The sequence below is a fragment of the Thalassophryne amazonica genome, chromosome 9, assembly GCF_902500255.1.
Source record: "Thalassophryne amazonica chromosome 9, fThaAma1.1, whole genome shotgun sequence".
NCBI classification, from domain to species: Eukaryota; Metazoa; Chordata; class Actinopteri; order Batrachoidiformes; family Batrachoididae; genus Thalassophryne; species Thalassophryne amazonica.
Genome location: NC_047111.1, coordinates 52,362,544 through 52,382,687, shown reverse-complemented (window position 1 = coordinate 52,382,687; position 20,144 = coordinate 52,362,544). Strand labels below are relative to the sequence as shown.

Here is a 20,144-nt window from a genome sequence, read left to right as displayed (position 1 = left end):
GGGGGGGGGGGATAGCAGCTGTAGTTACCAAAATAATTCAATAAAAAAAAACAAAAAACAACAAAACAAAAAGACACTTATTTGCAAAAAATAAATAAATTAAAATGAGAATGGGGTAAAGGCAGCCTTTAAGTGGGACAGCAAGCACACTAAGTGCTTACACTACAATTCTGTCAAATGGCATGAATTAATCGGAAAATGTGATTAAAATGCAAATCCATTTTATCCGATTAACATACGAGGGCTGTCCGTAAAGTATAGGTCCTTTTTATTTTTTTCAAAAACTATATGGATTTCATTCATATGTTTTTACGTCAGACATGCTTGCACCCTCGTGCGCATGCGTGAGTTTTTCCATGCCTGTCAGTGACGTCATTCGCCTGTGAGCACTCCTTGTGGGAGGAGTCGTCCAGCCCCTCGTCGGAATTCCTTTGTCTGAGAAGTTGCTGAGAGACTGGCGCTTTGTTTGATCAAAATTTTTTCTAAACCTGTGAGACACATCGAAGTGGACATGGTTCGAAAAATTAAGCTGGTTTTCAGTGAAAATTTTAACAGCTGATGAGAGATTTTGAGGTGATTCTGTCGCTTTAAGGACTTTTCACGGTGCAAGACGTCGCTCAGCGCTCTCAGGCAGCGTCATCAGCCTGTTTCAAGCTTAAAACCTCCACATTTCAGGCTCTATTGATCCAGGACGTCGTGAGAGAACAGAGAAGTTTCAGAAGAAGTCGGTTTCAGCATTTTATCTGGATATTCCACTGTTAAAGGAGATTTTTTTAATGAAAGACGTGCGGATGGGTCCCGTTGAGTGGCTCGGGCATCTTTTCCGGATGCCCCCTGGATGCCTCGCTGGAGAGGTCTTCCGGGCACGTCCCATTTGGAGGAGGCCCCGGGGAAGACCCAGGACATGCTGGAGGGACTACATCTCTCGGCTGGCTTGGGAACGCCTTGGGGTTCCCCCAGAGGAGGTGGGGGAGGTGTGTGTGGATCGGGAGGTCTGGGCGGCTTTGCTTGAGCTGCTGCCCCCGCAACCTGACTCCGGATAAAGCGGAAGAAAATGGATGGATGGATATTCTGGCAACCACAGCTGCTGGTATGTGCAGTGTACTTGCCATTATGGCTTTGGCTCTAATTTGGATCTGGGTTTCAGTCTCTGGGCCTTGCAGCAACAGAACAAGATCTGAATTCATCCCAATTGGACAGTGATCAGGCTCAGGTCTCAGAATGCTTCCCAGGTCATGAGAACCAGTGAGACCCTGAAAAATATGGCTCAAAAAATGTTGGGGGTAAAAGGTCAAGGCAAATGTAATAGTGGCCTAATTTGGTTATGTGACACAACGCTATCACAATAATTATCCACACACCAATTTATGTATATGTATGTTTTACACTATAGTACATATGGCCTGAACAAATATTTTTACAAACAACGAATCTTATGTGGAAATTACACAGTAAAAGCCACACTGCAGAGGTACTGCAGCTACTGTATGTGAAATGCAGTTAAAGGTTATACTTTATGCTAATGCCAGCATACAGACAGAGTGTGACAGTCACCAAACCGGTTTGAAAACAGGTGAGAGTGTGGCCAGAGGGAGCCTCCTCTGCTCTTCAAGACTGCTTCGACGAAACAGACGAAGAACAGAGAAGAAATGTTTAAGCAGGCAGCCACTTACAACCAGACAGACATAGAGGAATACACAGACACTGTAACCTCTTATATCACCAAGTGGATTGATGATGTGACCCATACAAAAAATATCATCACTCGGGCTCACCAGAAGCCATGGCTGACAGGTGATGTCCTCAGGCTGCTGAGGTCCAGAGACAAAGCCTTCAGAGCCGGGGATGAATCTGGCTTGAGAACAGCGAGAGCCAACCTGTCCCGTGGCATCAAGAAAGCAAAACAGGACTACACAGACAAGATAACCACCCACTTCAAAGACAGCAAGGACGCACAGAGCCTATGGCAGGGTATTCAGGCCATTATGGACTACAAGCCCACGCCACAGAGCTGCAAGAGCAACATCCCTCTGCTCAACAACCTAAATCACTTCTCTGCACACTTTGAAGCACAAAACAACACACGCCCACAGAAGACCCCACCCCTCCCCATGACCAGACGCTGTGCCTCTCTGCGGCCAGCATGAAGAGGACACTCGCTGCTATCAACACCCGCAAGGCAACAGGTCCAGACAACATCCCTGGTCGTGTGCTGAAGGACTGCGCAGATGAGCTTAAGGATGTCTTCACAGACATCTTTAACACTTCCCTGAAGCCCATCATGTTTCAAAGCCGCCACCATCATACCTGTGCCGAAGAAACCTGCTCCATCCTGCTTCAGTGACTACCGCCCTGTGGCACTGACACCCATCATCATGAAGTGCTTTGAACAGCTTGTCATGGCACACATCAAATACCCACCCCCACCCTGGACCCCTTCCAGTTTGCATACTAAGCCAAACAATCTACAGAGGATGCAATCTGCTGTGCCCTCCACCCAGCCCTCACCCACCTGGACAAAAAAGACTCATATGTGAGAATGCTGTTCACAGACCAGTTCTGCATTCAACACCATAATACCGCAACAACTCAATTGCAAACTTGACAAACTAGGACTCAGTACATCCCTCTGTAACTGGCTTCTGGACGTCTTCAGTCAGAGGCCTCAAGTAGTACGTGTTGGCAACAACATCTCAAGCAGCATCACACTGAGCACAGGGGCACCCCAAGGCTGCATGCTCAGCCCCCTGCTCTTCACACTGCTGACACATGACTGCAGGACAACCTACAGCAACAAACAAATAGTGATGTTTGCTGACGACACAACCAACGGTGATGAGACTCAACACAGGAAGGAGGTCAACCTTCTGACCATGTGGTGGAGAAACTACAATCTGCTGAATGTCAGCAAGACCAAGGAGATTGTTGTTCCGGAGAGGTCACACCCAACACCTGCAACTGAAGATGTACTGTGCCCTGTGCTCCCGCACCACCAGACATGCCAACAGCTTTATCCACCAGGCTGATAGGCTAAACTCACTCCCTCTGCACCCTCAATTACATAACATCCTGGACTTTTAAGCCCTCTGACCTACACAATGACTGTCTTGCACTATTATGCCACTTCAACACTTTGTTTAAAAACAGGAAAACACTTCTGCTATTATCTGACTGTATTTGCACTGCTATGCCACTTGCACACTTAAATCAAACAGCAATACCTCAGCTGCCACTATTTGCCTTGACTGTCTCTGCATTATTTCAATTTTTCTGACACTTATCACAGTGAACAGTATGCTCTTATAGCCCAGTCACATAGCACACGACAATTCCTGAACAAAGGGAAAAAAGTAAAAAAGTCGCAATTTGTTGAGAAAAGGTGGACGAAAGAGCTTTATTACCAAATAGCCTGTGAAGCAAGAGCGCAAAAGGGACGAAAAAGGAACTAAACGAAACCAAAGCTAACAATCTTGACGCTTTAAATAAAACGCGCCTGGAGCCCCAGCTGGAGCAGTGTGTGTCTGCATCTCTGAGTTCCAGGACTTGGCGCTGGGACGGAGCTCATAGCGCCTGAGTCCTGGAGAAACTGCAAACAGAAGCTGTGGAGATCTGTGCACACGTCGGTGGGACCACCTGCTCTGGTTCCTCGTCCAGAACAAAAGAAGGATCATCTCCTTCATCATCAGAATCCTCACTGTCTGACGACACGCTGCATGCTTCGTCTTCCTCCAATTAAAAAAACAAAACAAAACAAAAAATTCTGGTATGCCGTGTTCACTGCTGTATCACTGTATTACGGTACTAAGCCATATATATTGATTTATAATAGAAAACTGTCAAAAGGGGGAATATATATATAAGTGTAAAGATGATTCATGATCAGTCCGTGTGAATGCGCTTTGACTCCCCATGTGCGATTATTTCAACCAGCTGCAGCTGATCCACAACGTGAATTCTGCCTTCCAGAACAGCTCTTTATATAATCATCTGAATCATCTACCTGTTGCCATATGTACAGCAGGGCTGGATTGTCATTCCTACACTCATATTGTTATATTTAATAAAAAAATAAAAAAACGCACACAGGAGCTGATGCTGCGTTCAAGTACCGTCGGAAATTACCGTATTTTCCAGACTATAAGTCGCACTTTTTTACATGTTTTGGCCTGGGGTGCGACCTATACTCCGGTGCGACTTATAAATGAAAAATATACCGGTAGGATCTCAATTAATTTACTGTAACAAAACAATTTTACGTGACAGAGTCAATCTATGTTTTAAAATCGCCACCGGAAAAGGAAATGCAATGCATCATGGGCACTGTAGTATGGCGGCCGTCCTATAGGTCACGCTGGTCGCGACAACCAATCAGAGAACAGAACGTTGGACGTGTATTCCTCACCTCACCCACAGCGTGAGAAGCTGATGAACACGGTGCTTGCTGTTATTCCAGCATGGCAAACAAAACAGCTTCAACCCTTGGATATCAGTGTGAGCAGAGTTGACGCTGAGAGCTGCATGGGAGCACTGAGCGACGGTGGAGGATTAGCGTCTGCACTTGGAAGGAGCTGGATCGACACCGCTGGGCGGTCATGAGCTGCGCAGGTAGGTGCTGCATGGTTCGGCTCGCAATGTGGTCCGCAAAATACAAACATATCCGTAGGTAAAATGCAGCTCATGAGAGGGCACTCGAGGCTTGTGTGACTGTTCCTGCGACTTCTGACTACCATAGAAAAATAAAAATTTCAACGTTACTGATAACTTAAGACAATGGAGAAGGCCCGAAAAAATGCCACCAAAAAGAAAATCATACTCTGCAGATTACAAGTTACGACTGGTTAAATATGCATCCGAAAACGGTAGCCGTCACAATATTATCATCTGAACTTTTCATGTAAACATACCTGTATGTCCATGGGACTTATAGTCCAGTGCAACTTATTTATGGTTTATTTTTCTTTATAATGGATAAAGTGGCTGGTGCGACTTATAGTCCGGAAAATACGGTACACAACTTTTTTTGTTGTTTCAAATTCAGCAGCTGCTTGTGGCAAAATAATTAATTGTATCCACACAAAAGATTACTTCTGGCTTATATAAGGTGCCTGAGCCCAGTGAAGCTGACCCCCCACACAGATAAAAAAATCCAAGCAAACAGGCTGAGTTTGCCCTGTAATTTCCGACAGTATTTGAATGCATCAGCAGCAGCAGCAGCAGTAGTAGCGCTCAGAAACTGCTTCTGCACTGTGTGAAAACATTGAGCTGGTCGAACAAAGTCAAACTAAATGTTAACATTACAAAAACTAAGCAAACGTTAAAAAAACGTCAAGAACGACAGCAAAACGAAATATGGACGAATTGAGATTTTCGTTGCTCTTCGTTCAAATTTTTCAACAGTTTAAAAATCCTGACAAAGCGCCAGCTGCAGGAACAAAGCTGGGCGAAGGTTAAACGATGCCAACGAAAGGCAACGAAAGTCCAGATGTCTTGTTTCATTTGGGCTTTGTTGCCCTTCGTTAAGTGCCGTGTGACTGGGCCATTAGTTCTTCATTGCAAATTTTTTGTGTCTTCATCTGCTATGCACCTTCTTACTTATTCATTGTTTACTTGAATGTTAGATATGTTTGTCTCATTGACTACCTTACTGTCAGAAATGTTTTCACCATGGGATGGTGGGAAACATAATTTTGATTGCTTTGTATGTCTGGTACATGTGAAGAATTGACAATAAAGCTGACGTTGACTTTGAATGTACTGACGGTCACAATACTGAAACACTCGCATGTCTCAGATGATAAACCCAAAATGCTTTAAAGTTGAATACTAAAAACGCCATTTCATCATCTGACACTTTTGAGTAGAATATTCTGTACTCTTGTTTCATGCTACTTCTACTTTTCTACATAAACCTTTCTAAACACAAACCTGAGATAGTGCTTGATTGCACTTGTGATCGTCTTAATCTCCCACTCTGGGTTCTCCAGCTCCACATCAGCACACGTCTTAGGATCTAGTGGAAAAAATAATAAAGTGTACATTTAGATTTTGATGGTGGTTGACACTAATCTGGTGTTTTTCCTTCTATCTTGGGGTCTCTGCCACTTTGTCCTTTTAACATCCTAACTCTCTGAGGAACAAATGCATTAAAAAAAAAGAGTTTAAAATGACAAATATTTGTTGCTAATTTGTTTCTGTGTATTTACCCATAGCAAGGCTCAGTAGTTTTTGTACTCTGGAGTTGACGCCAACGATTCTGTACAAGCCTTGCTCATCAATACCTGGAAGGGAGGGGGAGGAGTTTATTAGGAGTTTATTATTTTCCAGATGTAGTGCTGAAACAGCAAAAATGCAGTCAGACATGACCTGAAAAGCCCCAACACACTAACCTCACTAACCTTTAAAAGTGCAAGAAAACAGCAGGTAAATATGATTTTGAATTGCACTGTCCAGTCTCAAAGCTGAGTAGAAGATGTAATTTAAAAAAGAAAGCTGAAGTACAAGCGGCAGATGGTTGTGATCAGGTTACCTTCTGTCCTCACTCCATGGAATTTCTGAATAAATAGAAACATAATGTTTCTGCCTTTGCTCCATCATGAGTGTACTGTGTGCTCACTTTATTCAGAATGACTAAAGACCAAGGTAAATTACAAAAGCAAAGGAGTGCTGTCAAAGAGGCAGTTTCCTGGCATAACATCAGAAACCAAAACCACAAAAGAAATGAAGCTAAATACACTATCACCTTCATGTCAGTCCAATGTTTGAAAGTGTTATAATGTGGCAGGACACAAAGACTTATTCTAACACATTAAAAAACAACAACAATAACTGTTGGACCTAAACTTGGATGCACATAATACCCAGAATGCACTCACAAGAGGAAGGAGCAGAGCCATCTGCCTTCAGGAGAAAATATTTCACTTGGTAATTCTGGAATTTATGCATTTGTTTCGTATGTGATTCATCACTAGCCACACATTATTCATTCACAACCACAATTGATTTTCATTGCCGACAGCAAAAACACAAAGGATTTTTAGTAATGAGGCCGTTAATTAATGTAATGAAAATATACACATTAATTTGCAAATATATTTACAGGTACAGTGAATCAAAACAGACCCAGAGAAAGACACAGGTGTAATTATAAAGCTAGAATTTGGCCATGGCGTCCGTATTATCAGATCACAACACCCATACTGCTGCTGTGGTGACATTTCAAAGGACAGGCTCTGAATAGAACAGTACAGAAAATCCTACTATGACATAACAACAGTGAGGAAAACAATACAGGTTTGAGCTAACAATGTACCTCGGGTCTCCACAGCATAGATGAATTTTTTGATCACATTGAACCCAGTCACATCCAGCTGGACCACTACGATGGGACGGACAGAGGATCAGCAGAGGTCAGATGGAAAAAAGAAAAGAAATATCTGGTTCATGTTCCTCATCATAAAAAGTAATTTCTATTTGAATATAGTTGGCAGTACATTTAAAATAGACAGAAACACTTTTTAAAGCACAAAACATCAAATGAAAAGTGTATTTAATGTCCATACATGCTGTAAGTCAAACATTCATCTATGTAATCTTTACCATAAATATGAATTAATACTACAAACGATTAAAACCACTTACTGCTTTCAGCTTGGTTGTCTTTGCTCATATTGTAGACCTGCAAGGCAAAAGAAAAACCCTGTTCAGTAAATATTCATGTTACAACAAAACCTAATGAGGCTTCAGGAGCTTCATGGACTCAAGGCTAGAAGTGCTGCTTCTGTTATACAGACAGAAGAGTAGAAGTGAAAGAATGCAGCCTTTGGGGATCCCATGCTGAAAAAAATAAATCCAAAAAATTCTTAAAATGATATGAAACACTACACTAGACTTATTCAAGCAACATAGATTATCTAAAACAAATCTGAAAAATCTCTTTATTAGTTTTTGAGATACTGACCAGTCCAGTCTCACGTTTTTTTTCGTCCTCCCGGGGTTTTTTTTTTAACTCACTATTACTAAACCTACTCCTACCCCCAACCCTAACCTTAACCATAACCTAACCCTACTCCTTCCCCCAACCCTAACCACCCCAACCCCACCGCTTCATTTTTAATTTCATGCAGCCATCACGGAATGAATTAAAATGAATTTGTGCTGCCATGATGAAAATGAGGCGCTTTTCGACACAATATCACGAACCAATAGATTAATGTATATTTTGTGCTGCTGAATCACGACTTGCCGTGAGACCAGGTTCTACTGACAGATAAAAAATATGTCTTCAGATGACTGGACAGAATGACTTGGTATTACTATATAAATGTCAGGTCAGAGATGCTTTGAATATTTCTGCTCATCACTGGTGTTGCAGGTGGTACAAGTTCAATGTGTGAAGTTCCTGCTGATAATCTTTCCAGAATGTGGTTAACAGTAAGAGGGCTTTAACATAAATGGAGTGGCCGTCACACTTTTACTATGTCATTGTTGCCCACAAACGTTGGTAAATTACCATCACTAAGCCAACATTAAATAAAATTTTCCTGAAATCATACAAACATTATTTATGCTAACATGTTTAGTCAGGAAGTAGTTTCAGAAATATCCTATCCAAATACATACACACACACACACACACAGAGCATGTAAACTGTATTGAGGGGCGTAATCAGATGGGGGGTAATCAGATGGGTAAAGACTGAAGTGGTGTTCAATTACTGAACACTTTGGACAAATGTTCAAACTTAATATTCTCAAAGTTCAATGTGAGTCTACATTGATGATAACAGTACTTCTATTTTTTATTGAATGTACAATAAAAAATACTGTCACTATTAAAAACAATATTAAGTGCACTAATTAAATAATTTGATATATTACAGCAACCAATAAAATAATACAAGCCAGTAGAAGTCCTAACTAGAGGTTGCTGTAAAATCAGCGCATTCTGATTTTTTTTTATTTTTTAACTATGTGTCTTTTGAGAGGTGAGAGTTAAGTGTCAGCAACAGAGGCTCAAAATGTCATTAATAATGACTCAAAATTTACTCTTTAAATGGCAATATTTAATAACATCTATTGGTTGGTAGAAGGGGAAACACTACCTTTATTGCCATTTTTTCCCTTCTTTTTTAGAATTAAGCACTATTTTGGCATGTAAAATATCAGTTAATTAGTAGAAACAAGGCATTTGAGTCAGCTTTTGTTGTGACTTTGTGGATGTAGATTACCTAAGATGGGATCTGGAAACCTTTAACATGTAGACAAGAGGATAAAGGAGGTGTTGGGGCATGAATATTACTAAATGGGAATGGTGAGGCAAGTGTACACACATCAAGCCTCAAGGCACAAAACTATTCATTACATGTTTTTAATAGGATAAAATAACTTTTACTGAGCCTGCTTGACAATCAACCTTTCCACTAAGAACATAATCACTGAAATGATCCATGTACATGCTGTGTGCTGCAAGCTTATTATTGATAATTACACTCTATATTGACAGATAGCATGTGCTAAAGCATGAAACTGTATTGACAGCCTGTATTCAGGGGTGTCTGCTTCTCCTTCTCTCGATCTCTGTAACCGTAGTAACCTACCGGTTCTCTCCCATCCATGGCCTCCATCCACAATCTGCGGTCTTCCTCTGACAGCGCCTGTATGGTGATTACTCCTGGCCTGTAAACACACACGTAGAGCCTATCAAATATCAACCTCACACACTGGTGATGCATACACACACACATGTGCACACACAAAAGTGTGCATGTAAAGGTTAACACAACATCACACTTTAAACAAAGAAGTCCTTGGATGGAAAAAATATATAGAGAGTTTTTATATACTTTTTACTACCAAGCAAAAATGTATCTGTTCACTTCAGAAAACCCTTTTACCTCTGAAGAGTGCAGCTTTTCATGGGGTTATGAACAAGGTAGCTCATCCTGTATGTACAGATTTCCTGGCAGTGTTGGACAAATTTGGGTTCAGACATTTAGTACAGGGCTCCACACACAGCGGTGGAAACACCCTGGACTGGATTTTTGGCCCAGAGTGTACATGTTTCCACTGATCAAGTGCTTCCCTTTCCATCTGTATTTTCTGATTTTTTTTTTAAACTTTCTTTTTATTTGTTTTTAAACAGTTATAAAACAGACATTCATTCAGAATTGGAAAAAACAAAACAAAACAAAAAACAAAAGAAAAACAGGAAAATATTTCAAGTCACAAGAATTCGCAAGAGTGTTCTCTTTTCAGTGTTATTATCCACATGTCTCCTCTCAGTTCTGTGTTGCTGAAAACTGAGAATATCATCCATTTCTCCCATTTATCTTCCAGCTGGGCTTTCTGCAGTCTCAACACATATGTCAGTCAGTCTCTCCATCAGATAAATCTCTCAATCTCTCAATAATTTGATTACTTTTTGGTTACATTTCTAATATCACTTTCTTTTCATGTGAGTGGTCATACTGTTGTCTAATCTACATAATTATGAACTCACTGCCTTAACAGAACTTAATTATAGGTTACCAGAGGTCCTTGTGACATTTTCTAGTCATGATGAATTGGTGGATAACTGCATGGACTGAAAGATTCAGTTTCACCTTTGAAGGATAAGCGCTGAGAAAGAAAACACGCTGGCTCATGACTTCTTACATGCATATGTTAGAAACTGAGGCATATCAGAGCTTATGTGGCACCATTCAAGGCTGGAGGTGGAGGTCTCTTATCATGATTGTCAGGATTGCTTGACTGGATAAAATAGAGCTCTATCAGCAGCCAAAACATTTTAATTATTCTAATTTAATCGGTACTAACAAGAATAATCTTAGATTATTGTTGAACACTATGGCAAAACTTGCTAGGAGTCATCAGCCTATAGGCTAGATTATTTTTCTCAATAATACAGTTGAAAATATTGGAAATATAAATCCCCAGTCTTCTCTAGCCATACCAGGAAATCCATTGGGTTTAAGATTGAGATGGGTGTTATATGTACTACTTGCTGTCTGGATACATTGCCAGCCAGGCTTGTAAAATTTTGTAGTTAATAGTGGGACTCACTTTGCTGAATACTGGAAATCTATCCCTCACTAATGGAAGTGTTCCTACTAGCTTCAAGGCCTCTGTGATAAAGGCTCTTCTTAAAAAACCCACGTTGGATTTAGGATTTCCGTCAGATTATAGACCACTTCCACCCCTACACACACATCAAAATTTCCCCAGTTAAGTATGAGGTTCTGTTTTTTGGTCAATATTGTTTCTTTCCTTCTTTTATGCTGCACCAGTTCAATTAAATTCAATTCCATTTATTTTATTTATACAGCACTTCACATGAGTAAGGTCTAACCTTACCAAACCCCCTAGAGCAAGCACACAGACTGGTAAGGAAAACTCCATCTGATGATGTTGAGGAAGAAACCTCAAGCAGACTAGACTCAGAGAGGGTGACCCACTGCTTATTAGGCCATTCTAACAGTAACAAGGCTTTTACAAAGTTTTACCAAGCTGAACAAACAGGAAACAGAAAAAACAGATTTTTTTTTTTTTTTTAATCTGGAGCACTCTCTCTCTTTTTCTCTCAGTGAGGACCTGCAGCGGAGTTGTTTTGATGCTCCCACTGTGAGGACAGTGCATGAACAGTGGTGAAATATGATGTCATGCTTTTAGATCACATCACCATCCACTCAAATCCACCTTCCCACACTGCATATGTGTCTTTAAACTGGGAAAATCCTTCTGCTAAATGCAGCTCTCTGTGCTGCCATGGAAATATAATGTCATCTGTCCATCAGAGCCAAAAATCTATGAAAGACTGACAAAATAATGCTTTTGCTCTATCAGCCTTATATGCTGCCTCCCGGTTCCAACCCACTGTGCACGCAGGAAGACAGAGGAGGTGCAGGATGTCACACGCAATCCGTGCTAAATCAACATGCATGCATATCCACAGTGGCTTAGTGGTTAGCAGTGTTGCCTCACAGCAAGAAGGTTGTGGGATCGCTTCCCACCATTTCTGTGTGGAACTTGAATGCTCTTCCCTGTGCCTGTGTGGGTTTCCTCCAGGCACTCCGGTTTCCTCCCACTACAAAAATATGCTTATTAGGATCTGCTCCTTTCTCTGGCCCTGACCAAGATAGTGTCTCTACATCTGGGGTTGGTCTGTGGGCACTGGACTGTGGCTGGCCACTGCTCCTAGTGGTTGGAGTGGGTCTAAATGCAGAGGACAAATTAGGATGGGTTAAATGCAGAGGACAAATTTCATTGTATGTATGCACAAAGGCAATTAAATGAGTTATTATTATTATTATTATTATTATTATTATTATTATTATTATTATTACTTTGGATCTGCTGTGGTCACCCTGAGTGAAAAAAAAACAAGGGAACAGCCGAAGGGACTTATTATGTTTTTGCTGAATAAAACAAATCAAATCAAAAGATGTACAACCCCCAAGTGCTGCTGGACACTGGCCATCATGGAGAAGAGGCTGGTCCAGTGCTTGGTTGAGTGCTGCACACGGATCTGAAGTGGAGGACAAAAATTCCCAGGAGGAATGGACAGTGGGTCCAGCAGGGACCTCATTCTGTGAATCCGGTGACAGTGCTGTCCACATTTTTGTACCTGTTTTTATTTTATTATTATTTAAGGGCTGTGCATACCTGGCTACAAATGGGGGGAATTTCACAGCGTCTTTTCACATAATAGCAGGACAATATCAACTGAACACTTTGTGTGCAAACGTGTTATCATTTCCGCCACAAGTAGTGTTCCTTGCATCTGCAAAGGCTACACTCGACATTCACAAGAGTGCCACACAGCATAAGAGCAGTACTCTTGCACCATGTATCAATCAATCAATCAATCAATTTTTTTATATAGCGCCAAATCACAACAAACAGTTGCCCCAAGGCGCTTTATATTGTAAGGCAAGGCCATACAATAATTATGTAAAACCCCAACGGTCAAAACGACCCCCTGTGAGCAAGCACTTGGCTACAGTGGGAAGGAAAAACTCCCTTTTAACAGGAAGAAACCTCCAGCAGAACCAGGCTCAGGGAGGGGCAGTCTTCTGCTGGGACTGGTTGGGGCTGAGGGAGAGAACCAGGAAAAAGACATGCTGTGGAGGGGAGCAGAGATCGATCACTAATGATTAAATGCAGAGTGGTGCATACAGAGCAAAAAGAGAAAGAAACAGTGCATCATGGGAACCCCCCAGCAGTCTACGTCTATAGCAGCATAACTAAGGGATGGTTCAGGGTCACCTGATCCAGCCCTAAGTATAAGCTTTAGCAAAAAGGAAAGTTTTAAGCCTAATCTTAAAAGTAGAGAGGGTGTCTGTCTCCCTGATCTGAATTGGGAGCTGGTTCCACAGGAGAGGAGCCTGAAAGCTGAAGGCTCTGCCTCCCATTCTACTCTTACAAACCCTAGGAACTACAAGTAAGCCTGCAGTCTGAGAGCGAAGCGCTCTATTGGGGTGATATGGTACTACGAGGTCCCTAAGATAAGATGGGACCTGATTATTCAAAACCTTATAAGTAAGAAGAAGAATTTTAAATTCTATTCTAGAATTAACAGGAAGCCAATGAAGAGAGGCCAATATGGGTGAGATATGCTCTCTCCTTCTAGTCCCCGTCAGTACTCTAGCTGCAGCATTTTGAATTAACTGAAGGCTTTTTAGGGAACTTTTAGGACAACCTGATAATAATGAATTACAATAGTCCAGCCTAGAGGAAATAAATGCATGAATTAGTTTTTCAGCATCACTCTGAGACAAGACCTTTCTGATTTTAGAGATATTGCGTAAATGCCAAAAAGGCAGTCCTACATATTTGTTTAATATGCGCTTTGAATGACATATCCTGATCAAAAATGACTCCAAGATTTCTCACAGTATTACTAGAGGTCAGGGTAATGCCATCCAGAGTAAGGATCTGGTTAGACACCATGTTTCTAAGATTTGTGGGGCCAAGTACAATAACTTCAGTTTTATCTGAGTTTAAAAGCAGGAAATTAGAGGTCATCCATGTCTTTATGTCTGTAAGACAATCCTGCAGTTTAGCTAATTGGTGTGTGTCCTCTGGCTTCATGGATAGATAAAGCTGGGTATCATCTGCGTAACAATGAAAATTTAAGCAATACCGTCTAATAATACTGCCTAAGGGAAGCATGTATAAAGTGAATAAAATTGGTCCTAGCACAGAACCTTGTGGAACTCCATAATTAACTTTAGTCTGTGAAGAAGATTCCCCATTTACATGAACAAATTGTAATCTATTAGACAAATATGATTCAAACCACCGCAGCGCAGTGCCTTTAATACCTATGGCATGCTCTAATCTCTGTAATAAAATTTTATGGTCAACAGTATCAAAAGCAGCACTGAGGTCTAACAGAACAAGCACAGAGATGAGTCCACTGTCCGAGGCCATAAGAAGATCATTTGTAACCTTCACTAATGCTGTTTCTGTACTATGATGAATTCTAAAACCTGACTGAAACTCTTCAAATAGACCATTCCTCTGCAGATGATCAGTTAGCTGTTTTACAACTACCCTTTCAAGAATTTTTGAGAGAAAAGGAAGGTTGGAGATTGGCCTATAATTAGCTAAGATAGCTGGGTCAAGTGATGGCTTTTTAAGTAATGGTTTAATTACTGCCACCTTAAAAGCCTGTGGTACATAGCCAACTAACAAAGATAGATTGATCATATTTAAGATCGAAGCATTAAATAATGGTAGGGCTTCCTTGAGCAGCCTGGTAGGAATGGGGTCTAATAAACATGTTGATGGTTTGGATGAAGTAACTAATGAGAATAACTCAGACAGAACAATCGGAGAGAAAGAGTCTAACCAAATACCGGCATCACTGAAAGCAGCCAAAGATAACGATACGTCTTTGGGATGGTTATGAGTAATTTTATCTCTAATAGTTAAAATTTTGTTAGCAAAGAAAGTCATGAAGTCATTACTAGTTAAAGTTAATGGAATACTCAGCTCAATAGAGCTCTGACTCTTTGTCAGCCTGGCTACAGTGCTGAAAAGAAACCTGGGGTTGTTCTTATTTTCTTCAATTAGTGATGAGTAGAAAGATGTCCTAGCTTTACGGAGGGCTTTTTTATAGAGCAACAGACTCTTTTTCCAGGCTAAGTGAAGATCTTCTAAATTAGTGAGACGCCATTTCCTCTCCAACTTACGGGTTATCTGCTTTAAGCTACGAGTTTGTGAGTTATACCACGGAGTCAGACATTTCTGATTTAAAGCTCTCTTTTTCAGAGGAGCTACAGCATCCAAAGTTGTCTTCAATGAGGATGTAAAACTATTGACGAGATACTCTATCTCCCTTACAGAGTTTAGGTAGCTACTCTGCACTGTGTTGGTATATGGCATTAGAGAACATAAAGAAGGAATCATATCCTTAAACCTAGTTACAGCGCTTTCTGAAAGACTTCTAGTGTAATGAAACTTATTCCCCACTGCTGTGGACATCTTCACCGCGAGTCGGTGTGAAATTGGGATATTGGGAGGAGATACCCTGACATGTCATTTCTACCACTTCAGTGAGATACCAAGTGTGAATTTCTTGTGCATTCACATATTTGGTTGCAAATTCACATCTCCAACTACTCTCCAACAGTTGCAGCCCAGTGAGATAGGACCCTAATGCATCACAAATTACAAATCTTAGAGGCTTGCCTGGCTGCAGTAACAAGCTGAATGTAATGTCTGCAGATGACTGCTCAAAGCTCAGAAATCGGACCACATTACCTCAGTGCTGACTTGTCTACATTGGCTGCCAGTTCCCCTGAGAGTGGATCTGAAAGTTAAGCTAATGACTTATAAGATAATGAATGGGTGAGCACCAACTAATATGGGTGAGCTGGTTCAACCATATTTGCCACCTCTTTCCCTCTGATCACACGGGGTTGGCCTGCTGTCTGTCACAAAGGTTATGGAAACAACAACAGATCATAATGCATTTTCAGTTCATGCAGCAAGGCAATTAAATATTTTAACAATAAAGTAGGGAAATAGGCTTTTCCACTGGGGTTTCAAAAACTCGACTGAGGACTTTTTTGTTCTTGGCTGTCGATATGTATGAATGTATGCAACGTATGAACTTGCGCTCAGTCCCTAGGTTAACTGTAGTCTTGAAATAAGAAATTCATAAGTTGACATTAATGCACATTCCTGAACCATCTAGCTCTTTTTCACTCTGAATCTTGAACAAAGTCCAATTCCAAATGAACTCTGAATACAGATTGAGGTTGCAGGAAACAATGGCAAGATGAGAGCTTACAATGGAAGATGTCCTGAGAAAACAAGGAATGAAATGGAATAATGTATAGCAGTGTTCATCTTCTTTCGTGACTCAGAATTAATTGGACATGCATTTATTTATTTTAAAATAAGAATTGTACTCTGTTAAATCCCTGTGCGCACTTCTGTATAGTAGGCTGCAGCAAGCACAAGGGACCTGACTTACTAAAGATTTGCATGTGTAAAAATGTGTGCAAACACCATTGCACTCACAAATACACCTGCGTGCCGGTTTACTAACAGCACATAACAAGGACTGCTTCTGTCAAATGCATAAAATAGCAAGTATTGTCAGTTTATTGTGTATGCCTTCATGAAGATGCAATTTGGGGCTTGTTCACATGAGTGCTTAAAATTCTGTGAGGGAATATGAAAATTAGGTGACGTTTGCACATGCAACATGATGTGAATGGGATCAGGATAAAATTTTTGAAGAGCTCAAAAATTTCAACCCAATTTAAAAACTGGTGCTGATGATGGCCGCAACTACTGCATATACCAAGTTTGTTCAAGGCTGACAAAAATGGATCAAGAAGTTACTGTGATCCTTCAAAACATGCCCTGATTTGCTATTTGGGATGAAAAGGGAAAGAACAGTGCTCTGTGGAACAGAGCAGGTAGAGTTATGCGGTAGAGTTTGTGTGTAACATACCTGCAAGTGAATGTACTGCTGATCTGCCACTATCAGAAGGGCTCACAAGAAGAAACTATTTTAAAAAAGTCATGTCAGGTAATGACAAAATTTTCATTTACAATTAGAGTGGTGGATACACGGAACAGTCTGCTAGTGGAGGTATAACAGTGCTGAGTGTATTCCATTAAAAAAGAAAAGATAAGCAATGGATACATGATGATAGTAAGTATAATATATCCAGTACTAAGTACTGAGTTGTCTTCATGGATATTAGAGCTGCATGAAAGAGGTGCTTTGTACCTGCGTCAAGTAGCTTGAATGAAGTGGTTCATTTCATTTCATTTTGCACTTATGACCATTAACACACAAAATCCTCATTATGACACATTATTATGTCACAGTATGCAACTATCAATTGCACATTCACTCTTATTAAACTGCAAAACTGTCTCCATCCCAACATGCAAAAGCTTGGATCGCCCACGCAACTTACCACTGGGATCTTAGTAAATAAGGCCCAAAATGTCACTGTAATCTGCCAGTTAACTCAAAAAAAAAGATTTGAAACACTTCAAAGCAATATTTCAAGTTAGCCATTGCTAATTTATAGTACTGGTCAAAACATTTGGCACCATCTCCATTTGCATATTGTAGTTATTCTTTAAATTCTGGTTTTATTTTCCTGCAATGTTGTGCATTTTGATTCATTTGGTCATATCTTCTTTTTCATATGGACTCTGGAATAATGTTTGAAACACAGGTGTTTCAAAGGTTGCACAATATTTTGAAGCAGTGTTTCAAGTTAGCTGTCAGTAATTTCCAGTACAGTGTACCCAAAAAGTATTCACAGTGCTTTACTGGTTCCACATTTTATGTTACAGCCTGATTCTAAAATGCAGCAAATTATTATTTTTTCCATCAAAATTCTACTCAAAATACCCTATAATGACAACATGAAAAATGTTTTAATAATTATTTTGGACAATTTTGCAAATTTATTAAATAAAAAACTAAGAAAACACCAGTATTCACCCCCTTTGCTCAATACTTTTTTGATGCACCTTTGGCAGCAATTACAGCCACAAGTCTTCTTGAATATGATGCCATAAGTTTGGTGCACCTATCTTTGGGCAGTTTTGCCCATTCCTCTTTGCAGAACCTCTTAAGCTCCATCATGTTGGATGGGGAGCGTCAGTGCACAGCCATTTTCAGATCTCTCCAGAGATTTTCAATCGGATTCAGGTCTGGGCTCTGGCTGGGCCATTCAAGGACATTCACAGAGTTGTCCTAAAGCCACTGCTTTGATATCTTGGTTGTGTGCTTAAGGCCATTGTCCTACTGAAAGATGAACAGTCGCTCCAGTCTGAGGTCCAAAACGCTGTGGAGCAGGTTTTCATCCAGGATGTCTCTGTACATTGTTGTGTTCATCTTTCCTTCAATCCTGACTAGTCTCCCAGTTCCTGCTGCTAAAAAACACCCCCACACCATGATGCTGCCACCACCACGTTTCACTGTAGGGATGGTGCCTAGTTTCCTCCAAACATGATGCCTGGCATTCAGGCCAAAGGGTTCGATCTTTGTCTCATCAGACCAGAGAATTTTGTTTCTCATGGTTTGAGAGTCCTTCGGGTACCTTTTGGCAAACTCCAATTAAGTTGTAGAAACATCTCAATGATGATCAGTGGAAACAGGATGCACCTCAACTTAATATTGAGCTTCATGGCAAAGGCTGTGAATACTTATGCCCACGTGATTCCTTAGTTTTTTTTTTTTTTTGTATTTTTAATAAATTTGCAAAAAAAAAAAAAAAAAGCTTTTCACATTGTCATTATGGGGTACTGTGTGTAGAATTTTGAGGAAAAAAATGAATTTAATCCATTTTGGAATAAGGCTGTTAACATAACAAAATGTGGAAAAAGTGAAGCGCTGTGAATACCTTCCGGATTCACAGTAAAAGCAAAATGTTTTGGCACTAAATACAACCACACATTGTATCATTTCTTTAATACTGGTTTCACTTTTCCATTCTGTTGTATATTTTGCTTTGAATTTCCCCATGCACTGGGCAACATGTTTCTCCCTGTAGTTGCGAGCTTAAGTCCACTCATTAGCGGATGTTCACGAGGGGCAGCGCAGACACGTCTATGGTAAAACAAAGTTGCTTTTGGGATTAATCTGGTGCAGCAAAGGTCACCATGAAGTAATCAGGTCATCCTGGTTAGGTGCTTTTTAATGTTGTGTGTTCCGAGATAATTGCATTTACTGTTTTTGTGTGACCATCTACACAACCTGAAACCTGACTGGGATGGAGGGACTGACCTATTTACATTTCTGCTGTTCAAGCCAGACGCTGTTATCAGAGGAGAACAAGAGGAGACAAGAGGATGAGAAAGTGAGATGATTCGATGAGAAAAGGCTGAACAAGAGGGTGAAGAGGAAGGGCCATTGGAATCAAAGGCTGAAAGGAAATGAGGACAAACACCCCTAGTACGTCTCCAAGGCATAATCAATTCAACAATACCACCATCTGGCTAAAATATGCAATTATACTAATGAAAGAGTTCACTCAAACTCCGCAAACCTTCTCCAGTTTTCCATCTTTTCATTTTCTGATTTATACTGTCAAGATATAAATTAATTTAAAACCAATATATTAGATATACATATACAAAAGTACATTATTTTCAGGAAACAGTGTAAATAACGTGCCTCAAAAACAGACAAAGGAACACACATCCTTTTCCCAATTAGCTTAACAGAGAAACATTTTGCACACTGAGCAGAAACTTACTGTTACAACCATAAAGTAAAAGAACATAAAGCAAAAGTCAGGCAAAAGATTATGTGTGGCTATAGTTTTAATCAGAATAAGTCAAGTCAAACAAAATACACTGACCTGTCCACAGCTTCCACATCGAAACAGAACCTCTTTTCTATCGAATCTGTCTTCCTCCTGGTGCAGGATTTGAGGAAGAAGCTCTCCTCTTCTCCCTGAATTAAAGAAAAGGTCAAAGAAGAAATGATAATATGTTAGCAATGCATTGATTTTCAATTTATTCAATTTATAAAGCGCCAACTCACGACAGTCACCCCAAGGCTTTTCACACAAAACAATTCAAAAACAACTTAAAATGATTTTAAAAACCAAAAATTAAAAAGCATAATTAAAAGATCCAAAAAAAAAAAAAAGCAC

The 20,144-nt window shown here is 40.4% G+C and overlaps 1 protein-coding gene across 2 annotated transcripts in view; it reads right to left on the bottom strand.

The window, feature by feature from the left end:
• The window catches only part of LOC117517120 (rho GTPase-activating protein 26-like), a 397,059-nt gene that overhangs the window by 130,464 nt on the left and 246,451 nt on the right, over positions 1 to 20,144 (bottom strand). For both annotated transcript variants that reach the window (XM_034178045.1, XM_034178046.1), the window contains exons 10-15: positions 19,848 to 19,942; positions 9,597 to 9,675; positions 7,639 to 7,675; positions 7,310 to 7,375; positions 6,204 to 6,278; positions 5,926 to 6,010 (exon numbers count right to left, since the gene is read on the bottom strand). In XM_034178045.1, coding sequence (XP_034033936.1) covers positions 5,926 to 6,010; positions 6,204 to 6,278; positions 7,310 to 7,375; positions 7,639 to 7,675; positions 9,597 to 9,675; positions 19,848 to 19,942 — 437 coding nt within the window. The remainder of the gene's footprint in view (positions 1 to 5,925; positions 6,011 to 6,203; positions 6,279 to 7,309; positions 7,376 to 7,638; positions 7,676 to 9,596; positions 9,676 to 19,847; positions 19,943 to 20,144) is intronic.